The sequence below is a fragment of the Leuciscus leuciscus genome (assembly GCF_965113295.1).
Source record: "Leuciscus leuciscus genome assembly, chromosome: 15".
In the NCBI taxonomy this organism is placed as follows: Eukaryota; Metazoa; Chordata; class Actinopteri; order Cypriniformes; family Leuciscidae; genus Leuciscus; species Leuciscus leuciscus.
Genome location: NC_138739.1, coordinates 24,482,814 through 24,498,566, shown reverse-complemented (window position 1 = coordinate 24,498,566; position 15,753 = coordinate 24,482,814). Strand labels below are relative to the sequence as shown.

Here is a 15,753-nt window from a genome sequence, read left to right as displayed (position 1 = left end):
TACAGTCATCTAATGCTCACATTTATTTAGACAAAATAGTCTACAATTATAAAATTGGCCAGAATCAGTAAATCCGCCATAATATAAAAATAATTTTCTGATTATCGGTATCGGCCAGAATTTCAACTCTGTCAGGGGTGACCATAATCTTAGCTAATGCACATGATACATTCTGACATATTGACATATTGTTGATGTCGCACAATCCATGGATTTTACCCTGGGTCACATTGTACAATCCTAAACAACAATCGTAAAGGACATCAAAAATTGCACTGTGCACCAGAGTTAAACGACTGACGTTGCTACTACAGTATCTGCACATTTTGAGAAGATCTGATTCTCCTTATTGATTTAACTCTCTTTTTACGCTAAGTGAGATGCCAGCAGTACTTGAACCAACTGTTATTTTAGTTGGAAAGTTGGCAAAATGGTCCAAATCCATAATGAAGGTCCAATGACAAATTTAGCTGTAGTTACGGTATTCGAAGGAAGGTCAGAATAAATGATGAGAAGCATTGTGAAAAAGATAACATACTGGAGACATTTCTATCCGGACTGTGTTGGATTTCTCAGAGGATGCCTGAGTTAGCCAAAAAAAAAGACATTTTGCTAAATTATTCTTTTATAGACATTGTATGACAAAAACATGATTCAAATCTCTATTATGTCAGTGAAACATGAATTTACCTGTCAATATAATCCTCTTCTGAGCCGTGCAAAATCTATATTGTATTCAGACTAAGCACATTTTCCCTCCTTGATATTTCACTGATCATCATATACAAATTGATGAGGCTTGTCCGCAACATTTAAATGCCAAGTACTTTATGGATCATATTATATATATTTTTAGTCATTTTTAATGTTTTGTAATGTAGTTTTTCATTTTTTCAGAACTTTTCCTTTTGTGTCCCAGAGAAGACAGAACATCATACCGGTTTGGAATGACATGAAGGTGAGTAAATAACAACAGTATTTCCACTTTCGGCTGAAGTGTTCGTTAACATTATCAGTGTAGAGTCGCCCATCTTAACATTGATTAACTGCTGCACTAAGAAACGCACACACACGCTAATTAATTTCCTTGCTAATACGTTTGTTTGAAAACACAATTAGCGAAGTCTGCACTAAACATTAGGCAGTCATAAATAATGTAACGAGTCACTACGATCATTGTTTTTCTTTCCGTTAGTCACACAGAATACAGCAGGTCAGTGCATGTGTTTTCTCAGTAATTAATATCCTCGCCCATATGATCCAGCTGTAGCTGGGGGGGGGGGGGGGGGGGGGGGGGGGGTTCTCGGTGACAGCCTGCATCAGTTCATTTCTGAGCAGAAAATGGCTGTAATTAAAAAGCCATTCCGGATCCCTTAACGCCTTCCGCCTCTCGCCCCAAGAGCTTCCCCCCTGGATGAATGGCGTGAACAGAAAGTTGATGTCTCCTTTCCGTCATTTGTGGTATATATCATTAGAATACAACTTTAGTATACTTAAAGTTAGTGTTGGACTAGTCTCAGCCTCAGATGAACCACTGGCTAAACATCTGCTGCATATAGCACACTTAACTAGAAACACTTCAGGATTTTCGAAGTCGTCATCTGATTGGTTGAATTCTACAGGATGTCCGGGAGACGTGTGTGTCGCATTCTTTAACGGTCCGCCTGGAAACAAAGATGCCGTGACGCCAAACCCCCTCATGGAAGAAGAGCGGCGTCATGTTTACAACTGTGACAATGACGTGCTTATCTGGATCAGCTAAACGCTGGATTTTCAGAAGTATAAGAAATCTGTGAAGTCCACGGCATAGAGTTTTTAAAATAAGTCCAAGAGTTTTACACACCGCGGAACAAAACAAACTGTGATTGGTTGCTTTACATGTCAGTCAGAAGGCCTCATGGCGGTCATTGGCCAATGAAAGCTGCTATGGAGTCCAGACCTTCTGCTGTCATTCTCAAGGTCTGGCTACGCGAGACTAGGGTTGGCCCATTTAACAAACATCCACCACACACTTGCGTCATAGCCAGAGCTCACCAATGACGCATAACTGATTACGCCACACTGACAGTATTTTTTTTTTCTTCCTAAAAATATGTTGAATCATATCGTAGGAATTCATGTGAAATCGCCAAGTGTTATGGCGAAAACACACTGTTTTTTATTGAAAAAATACACTGTTTTTTGTCATACTACACTGATGGATGTTTTATGAAAAAAAATTAAACGTTTGAAAATCTGCAAGTGCAGTAAGACAAAACACATTTGTATTTAAAATACAATAAATTAAATCATGCCTTAATCTTATACAGTGTTGTTAAGTCAATTTATCTCATTTTGAGGATTATTAGATATTTTTACTTGGAAACAAGTCACAAAAAAAGTCTCTTTTTGCTGTGAACTATGTGTAAACGTTAGACTACTCTGATTTGGAGTCGTTTGTTTGAACTTTAGGGGTGTTTTGGGAATGATCAGTGAATAAATAACTGAGAAGATTATGTAACTGTACATTGAGGTCTTATTTTAACTCCAGAGATTATTGAGGTCTCACACTTTCTGTTTTATGTAGTAATATATTCTGTTCCTCGCCATTTTTAGAGCAATTTCACTACACATCAACCCATTTATATCAAGCGTGTTACTTCGTAGGCGAGAAGGTGCTGAATTTCTTTTCCACCGCAGTGCAGATAGAACTGGATAAGATTTGTATTACTTTTGTGTGATATGACAAATTTAACTTTGTACAGCCAAGTGTTATGACAGGAACAGAGGGATTGTAAAAGAAGAACACTTGATGAAAACTTGATCCAAAAACTCAGGCCCTGAGAAAGTGTGAATATATGCAGTATGAAGAGCAGGTTTTTGAAGAATATGACCAAATGTGATGATTTTGGAGACGGCAATAAAAGCAGATGAGTTTTAAATTACCATTACTTCCATTAAATTGTCAAGCTTAAAAGTTTTATAACCTACAATCCAGTTTAATGCGCCAAGACTAAGTTATCCAGAGGTTGCAACCCACTTCTGCAATCAAACATTTTCTGGGAAGGGAACTGGATATTCAATGAGAAAATTTAATTCTGTCCATTGGGAATTGACTGGATAATGAAAAGTGGGTGTTGCGAAGCAGAATGGAGGCAGATGGTTGAAGGAAAAGGGTTGAAAAGAGTGCAAAGGAAAGTTGTTCCTTTGGTTTTAAGATTAGGTTAAAGATTTCTTTTGGAATACAATCAGGCACAATAAGAGCAGAACCATGTTTTTTAAAAGTATAGTAAATGGGACTATTTTGACTTTTTTCACTATCTTGATTCACGGCCCTAACATCTGCGTGCTGACTTCACCAGTTTCTCCACAGCCAACTTCCTCCAAACACACGTGTTTATGGGTGTGGGTCTTTCTCTCCAGAGCCCCTCTTCATATCTGGTCCAGGGAGCAACTGCAGCTTGTTTGAATTCAAAGGGTGGGGCTACAAGTTCAGATAGCCAACATGAGAAAATATGAGGTTCATATCTGAAAAACACCAGAGAGAGACTTTCCAACAGACAGACAGATAAAGAGGTGAGACGTTCAGCACATGGCCCTTTAGCTGCATACACTATCAAACTCGAGACTAAGTTCCAGTCAGTGGATGTCAATTGGTGAAACGAGGCAAGACAACCTGCTGCAGTTGGCCTGGTAAGTTTCAGCTTTGTCATTCACTCCACTTTGTTGGTTTTTTTTGCTGTCGTGAGACCCTCGTGTAGCTTCGTAAGGACACGCTGCCCTTTCGCTGTGACAGAAGGTGGGGACATTAGATCCATGCTGCAAGGCAACACCTGCAATGTAACTAATTGTCGGTCTCATTCTGTCAGCGGCGACGCTTTCGAATTTGACAAATACGACTCATCACAGGCGCCTGGTCCTTCGTGTCATTTCTGCCTTTTCCTGGGAAAAGTTTGAAATAATCCACAACACCTTAATTAGCTTCCCAACGCACGTATTCCTCCTCAATGTGACTTTATGCTGAATTTAGGACAAAAACTGTCTGTTCGCTGACTGATTTGGAATGTTAAACATAGTTGGCAAACTCGTCACTGATTCCAGTTGAATTTAGGATTAGCATGCTGCTAAGCTAACACTGCAAAAATTTTATACGCATAAAAAGTAAATAGTACTCTTAAATGTTAGGTAAAATATTTTTTTTTTAGACTAGACTTTTTCATTATTGAATGATAAGTGAATATCTAGTCAACTTCAGGATCAAAGTCAGGTGGATTCTGATTGGCTGTCTATGTTTTTTATCATTCATCAGCTGGGAAAAAAAATCTTTCTGAAAGTGATTTCAGCTATATTGTTCCTCTGTGTCATTGTTAGGACTCCGCTATATTCTCATAGAATGATTATTAAAACTTTAGAATTATTGTTATAGGTATTGTCCTTAGAACGGGCCTAAAGAGCACAAACTGAGTAAGTTAATAACATGATACTCTAATAAAAAGTATATATGACAAAAAATATTGATTAAAATAGTATTTATAGTAGATACAAAATTTGATGAATGTTTTTCAGTATTGAATTAAGTGAATTTCTAGTCGACACATCTGCCATGTTACATTTGTTTACACATAGGCTAAGTACAGTACAAACACAAATATTAAGTAAAATTGTGATTTAAAAAAAATATATATATATATTCAAGGTTTAACATATTATTAGTGTAGCATTTCTCTGGACTTATGCCATTTTATTACAAAGAATTGTCTCTTATTGATTCCAATAAAATTTGATGTTAGCTTGTTGCTAAGCTAATAACCTCATATTCTAATACGCATAAAAATTATATAGCACCCATTAAATTGAATAAAATACTTTTTTTATTAGAATAATTTTTATAAGAATGTTTTTAATTGATATTTTGTGAAGTGAATAAATTATAAGTGTATATAATCATAATTTCTTGAGTCTTCCACCATCTTGGATTTTTTTTCACTGAGCTTGCACTGCATTCTGGGATTTCCTTCTTTGTAAAGGGTACATACTGTATGGTGCTGCCTTAAATTTTGTACCAAAAAGGTATTGTAGAAGGAATGGAATTACTTTGAGCATGTTTATATTGCCTTAAAATGCTGTCTAAGTAGACAGCACACTAACACAATTTACCTCAGCATCATTGATCTTTAAACACAGTTGATATGTCTTTAATTAGCTGTAGGCCTATATGTGCATATGTGAATGAATCTATTACTGCTAATCTCCTCTTTTGAAGATGACCCTTTTGGTTGTCATATCCGAGACTGTGTAAAAATCGTTTATAAATTGGGGAGGGAAACTCTTTCAAAGCCAAATGAAAATTGCAGCATATGTACTTACGTGACCAGCCCACGATCGTCAGTAAAACAGTTTCATATGTTCTTGACTGATAACTTTGAACGCTCACCAGTGTTTCATCCAACGATTCATTTTCTAAAAATAAGGGCGTGGGACTGTATGCGTGCAGTGGCAGCCAATCAGAAGCCAGATCACGCTTGGAGATTCTGTGCCGCAGCCAACAGCTTCACAGTCTGATATCGGACAACTGTCGACACTTTCTGTTCGCAGCTGATGTGTCAGAGCTAACTGAGAGTCTCATGCAAGCCGTTTCTTGGTAGATGCACCAGTATTGAAGCAAATGCAGTGTTAAAAACATGATTGTACATACATTTGATTTTGAACATGTATTTGTATTTTAAAGACTGATTTAAAATGAGTGAACCAGACAAATCAACCGAGTCCTACGCAGACTACTACAACTCAGACAACGGGAGTCACAGCCCTTCACTATCCATAAGCCCAACTGATCCAGCCTCACAGACCACAACATGGATTTTACACAATGCCACATGTAAGTGTGTTTCTCATATTTCTGAACAAATATAGAGCAATTTATTCACTCTTTCACAAACTCTTTAGTGATTGCATAATTCTAATTTCACTGACTTGAAATGTATTTATATAGTTTACCCAAAATCTAATTTGTTTATTCACTTTCATTTTGTTTCATCCCTGTTATCTATTTATATCTATTTTTTTTATTAATGTATTATAGGCTATGTATTATTACATAATACAACTTTAGATTACATAATATTTTATTCACTTTCATTTTGTTTCAGTCATGAAATTATATTTATTTATTTGTTTATTTCATTTGTTTGTTGTCATTGATATTACATGTATTATGTATTATATTTGATATAATTATTTATTCATAACATTCTTCAAAAAATCTTAAGATGTTGAGATCTGAAAGGACGGGAAAAGTAGGATGACAGGAAAACCGAGTAAATATAGGACTTGTGCGTATGGTGTTTTGTGATTCTGGTCTGGTAGTGCTTTATTTAGGTTGGCCTCCGATTTGGTGCCTTTGAAAAGTGCACGATTGGTGTACGTACTCAAGGCCTTTTCATGTAACAGCAAGGCTGGCGAAGTGTGTTTTGATTCTTCAGACTCCTTGTGTGTGGATTGTGTTTCAGGGTCATGAAACTGGATCTCCTTTTGGATTAACACTAAATAACCTCTTAATAAGCAATATCACACGAGTAGCGTGCGATATGGCTCTATATCAGCACGGCTGTAATTCGGCTGTAGGCCGAAAATTAAAAGGGTGGTATAATGCCCTTTTCACAAGATGTAAAATAAGTCTTAGATGTCCTCAGAGTGTGTATGTGAAGTTTTAGCTCGAAATACCCCACAGATATTTTTATATAGCATGTTAAAATTGTCACTGTGTCTGTTCCTTTAAATGCAAATGAGCTGCAGCTCGTGGCACAGAGGGCGGAGTTTCAAGAGCTCATGTCCTTTTACCTCACACACACATACACTGAACATTTCAAAAACTTTCAGCCTTTTATGTTCAAACCGCATTCAGACAATGATGGAGAGACTCAAGAAGAAGTGACAACATGTAGAATGCAACAGGACATTTCTGAATGGTTAGTTGATGAATTTATGTGGCTGATGTGTAGTTATCTTCTAGTCATTGATTAGCATATTCTGTCTTGATAATCTATAAATCGAGTTCAGGGGGCGGGATTTATGTAAATTCTAGGGTTGGTGATGTCACTAACCCTGGAGGAATGTCCTTGTTGTAGTCCTTAAAGGTTTCAGCACGTTCACTCAATGTCACACTGAAATATCATCATGTGACTGACTACATATGAGGCAACTTTATTGGACAACATTTTTTCCTTGAATTAATTAATAGCTGTCAAAACTCATTTTTATCACGGTTTTATCACGGAAAAAGCCATACAAACATTATTTTACAGAAGCTCCCTTGAGAAACAATTAATGCGGCAAGATGGCGCTGAGATGTTTGGCTGGCCGTCTGTCACTCCACTCTGTCTTTGTTTTATATTTATTATTATTTTACCTATGTTGCCAAGGCGTACTATCGTTTCTCACCTATGACCGCCAAACTCTGCTTGAGATTGGAGTCTTCTGCAATCAGATTAAACCTGACCTGCTGAAAAGCTCACCTCCACCTCCATGCCTCGAGGAAATTCCGGCCTTCCTGAGGCGCCCTCCTCTCTCTCATGCTTCCAAGAGACGGCGCAGAAGACGTGGTAAACGCGGAGGTGTCCGGGTAAGGTTCGAGGCTATTCTGAGGACTATTCGTGTGCTTGGTCGCTGGACCGAGCTGTATCTGTTGGACGACGCTGTTCTGCACTCGGGGGTGTTCAGGGACCGATGGATCCGGCCGGTGTTCCCTGACGCTGGTGGCTTAGGCGGTGTCGGCCGCTCGGTGGACCCCGATCGGCTGGTGCTCCCCCCTGCCAGCTGGCGTGTACCGACTAGGAGAAGAGGTCGGAACCTTCGCTCCCTGAAGCATGTCCTGTCCGCATCTGACACTCTTAAGCCCCTTTCACACAGCGCTTTGAACCCTGGAAATTGCCGGCACATTGCCAGAACGCCTTCTGTGTGAACGCAAACCGTAATAATGCCGTGTCATAGTGATGACGCTGAAGCTGGGATCGTTCGCCAGCTGTGAAACGGTATGTAATGCGCAAGTTTATGATCTAATCAGAGGAAAAATGCACAAGCGTGGTTTCTCGAGAGAGAAATCGCAGCTCATAAGCAAACTTAAGACACTGCTAAGACATTACAAGTCACATCGATGTCAAGTGTCTTTACGGGATTTTTACGGGTTGTGTGTGAACGCACTCTCTGATTCCGGAAAATCACTGGCAGTGTGAATGAACCAAAATCAAACGAACCCGGGTCAAATCCCGGGTCACTTTATCCGTGTATTTTCCGGAATCTCTGTGTGAAAGGGGCTTTACTTTAAATCTGGCTCTGCTGAATGTGAGATCTGTCACAAACAAAACGTTTTTACTGAACGATCTCTTTATCGCACGTAATTTGGATTTTATGTTCCTGACGGAAACCTGGCTCCGTGAAGGTGACCTTGCTCCTTTATCGGAGCTTCTTCCCCCTGGATGCAACTACTTCAACTCCCCTCGTATTACCGGTAAAGGTGGAGGACTGACATCCATTTTTAAATCTACTTTTTGCTGTCAACAATCTTCAACTGCAGGCTACTCCAGCTTTGAGCTGCAACTCTTTGAGGTAAAGCTTTCGGAAACTTTTCTCTGTGCGGTGGTCTATCGGCCACCAAAATTCAACAAAGACTTTGTTCGGGACTTTGCAGACTTTGTATCGGGTGTCACTCTTAAATATGACCACTTTTTGATTGTTGGCGATTTTAATATACATGTGTGTTGTGAGAACAGACCTCTGGTCAAAGATTTTATGAATGTAATTGACTATTTTAACCTTATGCAGTCTGTTCGGGAGCCCACGCATGAAAAGGGTCATATTTTGGATCTTGTGCTGTCATATGGGCTGGACATACAGATAACTGAGATCGGCCACACACTTTTATCTGACCATTTACCTGTTCTATTCTCCATCTCTGTGCCTACTCCCTCTCTAAGCGCAGCTCCTCTGCGCCGTCTTCGTGTTTTTAATTCTGGAACTCCACAGTTGTTTTGTGCTATTTTTAAAGACTCTTTTTTTATACTCTCTGGATGATCTTAATGACCGCAGTGTGGATGAATGCATAGCAATGTTTGATTCTCTCTGTACTAAGATTTTAGATTCGATTGCACCCATGACTTTAAAGCGCATAAAGCCACAGAAGGAGCCCTGGCTGAATGAGTCCACTCGTACGCTCAGGCGCACATGTAGACAGGCGGAGAGAAAATAGAAAATGGAAAAAGGACAATCTTCAAATTTCTAGGGAACTCCTCCAGGACAGTCTTATTAATTATCAGCAGGCTGTAAAAACTGCAAAACCTGAATATTTCTCCTCACTTGTGTCAAAAAATGCTCATAAGCCTCAGGTTCTTTTTAATGTATTTGGTGAACTCTGGTGATGCTGTCTGTATGGAGCCTTCTTCTAGCTTTTGTGAGGCTTTTCTGCAGTTTTTTACAGACAAGATTTCTGCTATTAGAATCCCACTCTCTCGGTCTGCTCAGGTCCCCTCAGCTCCTCTAGCAAGCACAGCTGTCTTTGACAGCTTTGAACCGGTCTCTCTCTCTGAACTGAATGAGATAGTTGCACATTTACGCCCTGCTAACTGTCAAACAGATAGCATTCCATCATGTCTGTTTAAGGAGGTCTTCTGTTCGGTGGAGTCTTTTATTTTGAAATGTATTCATTTGTGTCTTAGTTCTGGCTGCGTTCCATCCTCCTTTAAACATGCCATAGTTCAGCCTCTTCTGAAGAAGAAGAACTCAGACCCTCTGGTTTTGTCTAATTTTAGACCCATTGCTAAGCTCCCTTTTATTTCAAAGGTTTTAGAAAGAGCTGTGTTAATTCAGGTCCAAGAATTTTTTAAAACAGCTGATGTTTGTGAACAGTTTCAGTCTGGTTTTAGGTCTCGTCACAGCACGGAGACTGCTCTTTTAAAAGTTTTTAATGATCTGTTCTTACACCTTGATACTGGCAACTGTGCCATTCTAATTCTGCTTGATTTGACTGCAGCCTTCGACACAGTTGATCATAAAATTCTTCTGTGGCGCTTAGAGCACTGTGTTGGCTTAAAAGGCACTGTCCTAAAGTGGTTTGAGTCGTATTTAACAGACAGATCAATTTCTGTACAAATGGGACAGTTTTCCTCCTCAGTGGCCCCTCTGACCTGTGGGGTACCGCAGGGGTCAGTTCTGGGTCCACTCCTATTCACCCTGTATATGCATTGGGATTCATTTTCAGGAAGCATGGCATCTCCTTCCACTGCTTCGCTGATGATGTGCAGGTGTATCTACCGCTAAAGGTTCCAGCTAAAGAATCTTTGCAGGCCGTGATAAACTGCATGAGCGATATTAAGACATGGATGGACCTAAACTTTTTTAAACTTAATGAGAATAAAACAGAGGTTGTCTTGTTTGGTCGTCCAGAGTTGGTTCAGGTTCTTACCAGCTCCCTTGGCCAACTAGCACCTCACTTAAGATCCCATGCCAGGAATCTTGGAGTGATTGTTGACAGTGCTTTTAAACTGGATAAGCAGGTCAGTGCTGTGGTTAAGGCTAGCTTTTTTCAGCTTAGACTGATAGCTAAAGTCAAACCGTATCTGAGACAGGCTGACCTAGAAAAAGTTATTCATGTTTTTATTACCTCTCGCCTGGATTACTGTAACTCCTTGTATACAGGCATTGGGAAGTCTGAGCTCTATCGTCTGCAGCTTGTACAGAATGCAGCAGCTCGTCTTTTAAGCGGCAGGAAGAAGCGGGAGCACATTACTCCACTGCTCTCATTGCTTCACTGGCTTCCAGTAAAGTATCGGATTGATTTTAAGGTTATTTTATTTGTTTTTAAATGTATCAATGGGCTAGCCCCAGAATACCTTACAGACCTTGTCAGGTTGCATAGGCCCTCCAGAGACCTCCGTTCAGCCAGTCTGATGGTCCTGGAGGTTCCTAGATCGAAACTGAGATCCAGTGGTGATCGAGCCTTCTCAGTGGCAGCTCCCACTCTCTGGAACTCACTGCCTGTAGCTGTGCGGACTGCTAGTAGCCTGTCCACTTTTAAAGGGATACTTTACCGGTTTTTCATATTAAACTATGTTATTCCCTTAACTAAGATGAGTTGATACATACCTCTCTCGTCTCAGTGCGTGCACTAAATCGCTTTGTCTTGCGGCGAAACTTTGTTAGCACTTAGCTTAGCCCAGTTCATTCAATATGGGCCAAGCAGAGAATCTACCAAACACCTCCACGTTTTCCCTATTTAAATACAGTTACTCGCGTAGTGTAACTCGACCTAGGACTGTGACACAAAACAAAACGTTGCGCTTTTCTAAGCGTGTAAAATGGATAACTATATTGTATGGCGGAATACCATAGCAAGTGCTTGTAAGCACTTCGACTTCGGCGCAGTAATATCTTCACTAGAGGGAGCGGGGGCCGGTGAGAGGATTTTTCACGAGTGAAGATATTACTGCGCCAAGTCGAAGTGCTTACAAGCACTTGCTATGGTATTCCGCCATACAATATAGTTATCCATTTTACACGCTTAGAAAAGCGCAACGTTTTGTTTTGTGTCACAGTCCTAGGTCGAGTTACACTACGCGAGTAACTGTATTTAAATAGGGAAAACGTGGAGGTGTTTGGTAGCTTCTCTGCTTGGCCCATATTGAATGAACTGGGCTAAGCTAAGTGCTAACAAAGTTTCGCCGCAAGACAGAGCGATTTAGTGCACGCACTGAGACGAGAGAGGTATGTATCAGCTCGTCTTAGTTAAGGGAATAACATAGTTTAATATGAAAAACCGGTAAAGTATCCCTTTAAATCATTGCTGAAGACTCATTTGTTTGAAGTAGCTTTTGGCACAGGGGAGCCGCCTTGATGAATGTTGTATTCTATGTGTACCTTTATTCTTAGTATTTTGTTATTTCATTGTTTTTATTGTATCAGTGTGTGACTAATATTTTTGTGTATTTTACTGTGAAGTACTTTGGTAGGCCCTGGCCTTGGAAATGTGCTATATAAATAAATGTGACATTGACATTGACATTGACTGGCCAAATGGGGTTTTAGCACATACTGTATTGTTATGGTCCTTTTTGTGAGCGTACAATAACTGTTATACAACGCTCCCCATCTCTCTCTTTAAGTTGCCGCACGTATGGTAGCCCAATAATCTCAAGCTTTCAAAACATTGCTCACTCTACGTTGGCCCGCGCGCTGGAGTGATGTGCAATTTGTTTAGCGAGAGGCACTCTTTAATGGCTAAAGGGAGGAACGCAACTGGAAGAAAAGCCTTTTATTGCTCCAACATGGAGATCTTTCAGACAACAGCAAAATATACAGGCACTCCACTTTCCTGCCAGTCAAAGCACAGTCCATCTAAAGAGATGGCCGAATATGTGTGGACAGGTAGGCCTATTGAATCAGTATCTTTGCCTTTCACTTTGACTCTAAGATAGGACACAAAAGTACTGAGGAGAGATGCAATATTTTCATTGACCAACAAAGAAAAAAGGTTTACAGTTATAATTTAAATATCTATATATTTATTAAAGGGGTGGTTGATTATGATTTCACTTTTTTAACTTTAGTTAGTGTGTAATGTTGCTGTTTGAGCATAAACAACATCTGCAAAGTTAATTACAGGTGAAAAAACTTGTTTAAAAAAATGCTGTTTGAGTTGAAAATGTCTTTTCTCTCATCATCCAGGCAAAAATTCCTGCTGATTATAATTTTTGCCAGATATTTTATTTTTGATAAATGTCAAATTTTGGGGATTTGAGTTTTGATGTACTCAATGTACTGATGTACAATGGTGTATTGATGTTTCTATATTTGGTTGTGTTGTTTGTATTTGCAGCTCGTTTCTGTATTTGGTTGCGTTGTGAGTATTTGCAATGTGTTTCTGAATTTGGTTGCTTTTTGAGTATTTGCTGCTTGTTTCTGTATTTGGTTTGCGTTGTGAGTATTTGGAGCACGTTTTTGGTTGCGATGTGAGTATTTGTAGCTTGTTTCTGTATTTGGTTTGCGTTGTGAGTATTTGTAGCTTGTTTCTGTATTTGGTTGCGTTGTGAGTGTTTGCAGTGCGTTTCTGAATTTGGTTGCGTTGTGAGTATTTGCAGTGTGTTTCCGAATATGGTTTGCATTGTGAGTATTTGCAGCTCTTTTCTGTATTTGGTTGCGTTGTGAGTGTTTGCAGCTCTTTTCTGTATTTGGATGCGTTGTGAGTATTTGCAGCACGTTTTTGGTTGCGATGTGAGTATTTGTAGCTTGTTTCAGTATTTGGTTTGCGTTGTGAGTATTTGTAGCTTGTTTCTGTATTTGGTTGCGTTGTGAGTGTTTGCAGCTCTTTTCTGTATTTGGTTGCATTGTGAGTATTTGCCGTGCATTTCTGAATTTGGTTGCGTTGTGAGTATTTGCAGCTCTTTTCTGTATTTGGTTGCGTTGTGAGTGTTTGCAGCTCTTTTCTGTATTTGGATGCGTTGTAAGTATTTGCAGCACGTTTTTGGTTGCGATGTGAGTATTTGTAGCTTGTTTCTGTCTTTGGTTTGCGTTGTGAGTATTTGTAGCTTGTTTCTGTATTTGGTTGCGTTGTGAGTGTTTGCAGCTCTTTTCTGTATTTGGTTGCATTGTGAGTATTTGCCGTGCATTTCTGAATTTGGTTGCGTTGTGAGTATTTGCAGCTCTTTTCTGTATTTGGTTGCGTTGTGAGTGTTTGCAGCTCTTTTCTGTATTTGGATGCGTTGTAAGTATTTGCAGCGCGTTTTTGGTTGCGATGTGAGTATTTGTAGCTTGTTTCTGTCTTTGGTTTGCGTTGTGAGTATTTGTAGCTTGTTTCTGTATTTGGTTGCGTTGTGAGTGTTTGCAGCTCTTTTCTGTATTTGGTTGCATTGTGAGTATTTGCCGTGCATTTCTGAATTTGGTTGCGTTGTGAGTATTTGCAGTGCGTTTCTGAATTTGGTTGCATTGTGAGAATTTGCAGCTCGCTTCTGTATCTGGTTGTGAGTATTTGCAGCAAGTTTCTGTATTTGCTTGCATTGTGAGTATTTGCAGTAAATGTGTTGACAAACTGATGAAGATGTGTTTTCTTTAGTTGCAGCACGTTGAGCTTTCTCAGCCACCGTACATTTAGGCTGTTTCTGTGAATTGTTCTATAGCTTTTTTGTGAAGTAATTCAGTCCAATCTGAGAGTGAATCAGCCTGTGAGTTTTTTGAAATAAATCATTCAGATTGGTTCTTCGAACCTGTTCACATTGTTTAATTTTTTTACTCGTAAAATTATTCATAAATCTTTGATTATTCATCAAAGTTTGAAAAGTGGTAATGACAACTATTCATTTTAAAATGTTTTTATTAATGTTTTTCAAAACATTTCTCTGACACAAGCCTCAATTGTGCCAAATACCCAAATTCTAATGATAAAAGTGTCAAAAAGTAGCTGTATCTCATCCGTAATTTACTTCTGGAAAAAATTACTGATCAATGTCTGATTGTTAAATCAAATCTTGTCAGAGAATCATTTGAACAGGTTCGCAAAACCGGTCTGAATGATTCATTCAGCAATTCAACTGATCAGTTTGTTCACAGTTGGACTATTCGGTCATGAAACGGATTGATAGAAATGTTCACAAATGTTGAGTCGAATCTTTTGTAGTGGTAGAAAAAACACTGACATTTCCTATTCCAACTAGTGCCTGATAATTCTGAAATTACCTCACATCCATGTTAAACAATTACCATCTGAATAGCACTTAAGATCTTCCGCTTGTCTGTCCAACCTTGATATGTCATGTATCGAAACTTATCATTTTTCGGAATTCATAACGAAACTGTGTTTCATCTCCAGGCTGTGGTTAAAATTTATTTTGAGATTTATTGTTATTGTGCTTCTTTAGATCTGGAGGGCGTCCTCGTCTTTTTCTCGTGTGCCAAATCGATTGCTGGTAAACTAATCTACCTTTGAAGTCACCTGAATAAAGAAGCCCTCCAGACGAAAGCTTTTACCGTACATGCCGAATGGACAGGGAATTGTGGGATTGCAGTCAATGGGGCCTGTCATGGTTTCCATGGTTGCTGTCTCCAGGGAGACAGCAGATGAGAGAAGCATCCTTGCTGATATGGGCTCAGATTACATGTGAGTGGATGTTGACTTCATGAAGACTCATTTATGTAATGTGTATGTGGTTTTTTTATGGTTTTATAAACAATTTGCCATACTACCCATCCCTTCAAGAGTTCCACATGAATATTGTTTAAAAGATTTAATTCATTGATAATGGTTCAGTGATTCAGTGAGTTGTCGACTCAAGAACCAATCGGACCAAATCAGTCAAATTCGTGATTCGGGAATTAATTGTTCAATCCAGTTTGTGAATGTATCAGTCAGTCCATTTCACAAGCAAATCAGTTTTCAGAAACAAGTTATTTTGTGTAGTGAATCTATCATTTCATTTGGTGAGACTGGTTGTGTTCTTTCATTTATTCAGTAATTCAGTCAAATTTGTGAGTGAATCAATCATTTAGATGGGTGAATGAATCATTATTTCTTTTTCATGATCACGTCATTCAGACCAATTTAAAAGTTAATCAATCATTTTGTTGGATGAATTAACTATTCAGACCAGTTCTGTGACGGGTTCTGCGAATTGTTTTATCGTTTTGGCCAACAAGTCTTTCAGTCCGACTTAATAGAGTAAATTAATTTGTTTAGCCAATGAATCATTCAGACCAGTTCTGTGAACCACTGAAAAAATTTGACTCAAATGAACG

The 15,753-nt window shown here is 39.1% G+C and overlaps 2 protein-coding genes across 3 annotated transcripts in view; one reads left to right on the top strand and one right to left on the bottom strand.

Moving 5' to 3' along the window:
* The first annotated feature begins 3,057 nt into the window (after positions 1 to 3,057).
* The window catches only part of LOC309476585 (uncharacterized protein), a 46,722-nt gene continuing 34,026 nt past the window's right edge, over positions 3,058 to 15,753 (top strand). Inside the window, exons 1-3 of one of the 2 annotated variants that reach the window (XM_082139677.1) lie at positions 3,058 to 3,672; positions 5,708 to 5,857; positions 14,880 to 15,118. In XM_082139677.1, coding sequence (XP_081995803.1) covers positions 15,001 to 15,118 — 118 coding nt within the window. In that variant the 5' untranslated portion in view covers positions 3,058 to 3,672; positions 5,708 to 5,857; positions 14,880 to 15,000. The remainder of the gene's footprint in view (positions 3,673 to 5,707; positions 5,858 to 14,879; positions 15,119 to 15,753) is intronic. The other variant, XM_082139676.1, reaches the window with a different exon arrangement.
* Positions 12,305 to 14,873, bottom strand: LOC309474926 (uncharacterized protein; the record flags this gene model as incomplete). The annotated part of the gene is made up of 3 exons (XM_082137545.1): positions 13,023 to 14,873; positions 12,843 to 12,947; positions 12,305 to 12,434 (listed from the first exon to the last, which is right to left on the bottom strand). Exons 1-3 carry the CDS (start codon positions 13,949 to 13,951, stop codon positions 12,305 to 12,307), a joined length of 1,164 nt encoding a protein of 387 aa, XP_081993671.1. The 5' UTR covers positions 13,952 to 14,873.